Source organism: Saccopteryx leptura, chromosome 1 (genome assembly GCF_036850995.1).
Source record: "Saccopteryx leptura isolate mSacLep1 chromosome 1, mSacLep1_pri_phased_curated, whole genome shotgun sequence".
NCBI classification, from domain to species: Eukaryota; Metazoa; Chordata; class Mammalia; order Chiroptera; family Emballonuridae; genus Saccopteryx; species Saccopteryx leptura.
This window is the reverse complement of record NC_089503.1, coordinates 15,904,218-15,906,204: the sequence shown is the minus strand read 5'-3', so window position 1 is coordinate 15,906,204 and position 1,987 is coordinate 15,904,218. Positions and strand designations below refer to the sequence as shown.

Sequence of the window (1,987 nt, the reverse complement as noted above, 5' to 3'; positions counted from 1 at the left end):
CTTTACACCTCTCTCTAATCCCCTTCCTTCCTACTCCTGGCAACCACCCCACTTCCGTCCATGTCCATAAGTCTCAGTCCTATATACGGGTGTCTTTCAAGATAAGTGGAGGACAAATGTTCAAAAAAGGGAGCAGAGAAAATAGGCTGCCTTTACTCAAAAAATAAAATATACCTATTATTATCAAAGCAAAAATAATCTTAGATGTGTTAAAGGTTAAAATATTTGTCACCCTTACCATTTTGGACAAAGACGTTAAATATCTGACTAGAACATGTGGTAGAAAAGATATGAAAACTGATTTCTACTGTGCTGTTTTTGAAATTATAAACAGGAAGTTCAGAAAATAGTTTGATCTATTTTAAAGTTGAATATATATATATATTCTATATACAAACAGTGACACATCTAAACATATACCTGGATAAATTCTTGTACATGTGCACTGAGTGACATTTAAAATAACATTTATATCAACATTGGTCATGGTAAAAGGTAATACACAATTTATGACATAGTAAAGAGAAAGAGTACTCCAAAATTGTGTGACTATGGAATATGGGAGTACGTATGAACATGGAAAAATATTCAAAACATAATATTGAAGAGAAACACAAACTATATAGAAGACAAACTATATAAGATATATATCCATATACTTAAACATTACAGAACATAATTACTTAGAAAATATCCTAGTGAAAACTGGAACTTTGGACAAGCCATTGAAAGTTCATTAAGTACGCCGCTAGGTTCAGGAAATTAACCAAACAATCCCAGAAATGAAGGGCTTCTTTTCCTGGCAATTACAGTCCATAAAGCCTTCTTTACTTCCTTATTCCTGAGGCTGTAGATCAGAGGGTTCAACATGGGGATCACCACTGTGTAGAACACAGAAGCCACTTTGTCCTGACTCAGGGAGTAGCTGGAACTAGGTCTCAGATAGGTGTAGATGACAGTGGAATAGAATAGAATTATCGCTGTCAGGTGAGAGGCACATGTAGAGAAAGCTTTGTGCCTCCCCTCCCCTGAGTGCATACGGAAGATGGAGAAGAGAATGTAGGCATAGGAGGTGAGGATGACCACCAGAGTCCCAATCATATTTACTCCAGCAAAGGTAGAAATGATACTTTCATTCAGTTGTGTGTCAGAACATGAGAGTCTAAAAAGTGGAGGGGTGTCACAGAAGAAGTGGTGGATGACATTGGAACTGCAGAACGGCAAGCTGCTTATGTAACTTGTGTGCACCATGGAGTTCAACAGCCCTGCCGTGAAGGCCCCTGCTGCCATTTTTAGACAGACTGTCCTGGACATGACCAAGGGGTAAAGTAGAGGGTTGCATATGGCCACATAGCGGTCATAGGCCATTAACCCAAACAGGAGGCATTCAGTAGTGGCCGCAACCATAAAGAAGTACATCTGCAGAAAGCAGCCAGCAAATGAGATGGTTTTCTTCTCTGACAATAAATCCACCAGCATTTTTGGGGTAATGGTGGATGAAAAGGAAATATCCACGAAGGACAGGTTAGCCAGGAAGAAATACATGGGTGTGTGAAGTCGTGAATCAGTCTTGATTAAGAGGATCATCCCAACATTCCCCCAGAGTGTCAGAGTGTAAATCACAGAAAAGAGCAAAAAGAGGCTTATCTGTAGCTCCAGCGTGTCTGCTAATCCCAGCAGGATGAACTCTGTCACCGAAGTGTAGTTTGTCTTGGTCATTTGTTGCAGATATATGTTGCTTATTTGTATTAGGTATAGTTATTTCCCTCTCTAAAGATAACAGGAATAGCAGAAATATTAATGAGGTTATTGAGACATGGGAAAAAATATTCTGGGTTAAGATAGCATAGTAAAGAGAATGACTGAAGAAAGAGGAAAATTAGTGGACAAATGCAAAAGCATTTGAACTTATGCAGCAAATGACTTTATTTTTTAAATCTTCTTGTAGACCTATCAAAATGCTGGTCTCAACCAACACACTACACTT

At 38.6% G+C, this 1,987-nt stretch overlaps 1 protein-coding gene across 1 annotated transcript; it reads right to left on the bottom strand.

The window, feature by feature from the left end:
* Positions 1 to 713: 713 nt before the first annotated feature.
* Positions 714 to 1,725, bottom strand: LOC136388652 (olfactory receptor 5F1-like). The gene has a single exon (XM_066360475.1). The coding sequence runs from the start codon at positions 1,717 to 1,719 to the stop codon at positions 763 to 765; it is 957 nt and encodes a 318-aa protein (XP_066216572.1). The 5' UTR covers positions 1,720 to 1,725; the 3' UTR covers positions 714 to 762.
* Between the last annotated feature and the right edge of the window lie 262 nt (positions 1,726 to 1,987).

Coding starts and splice junctions, on each gene's coding strand:
- LOC136388652 (XM_066360475.1), bottom strand. CDS start 1,719: ATGACCAAGACAAACTACACTTCGGTGACAGAGTTCATCCTGCTGGGA.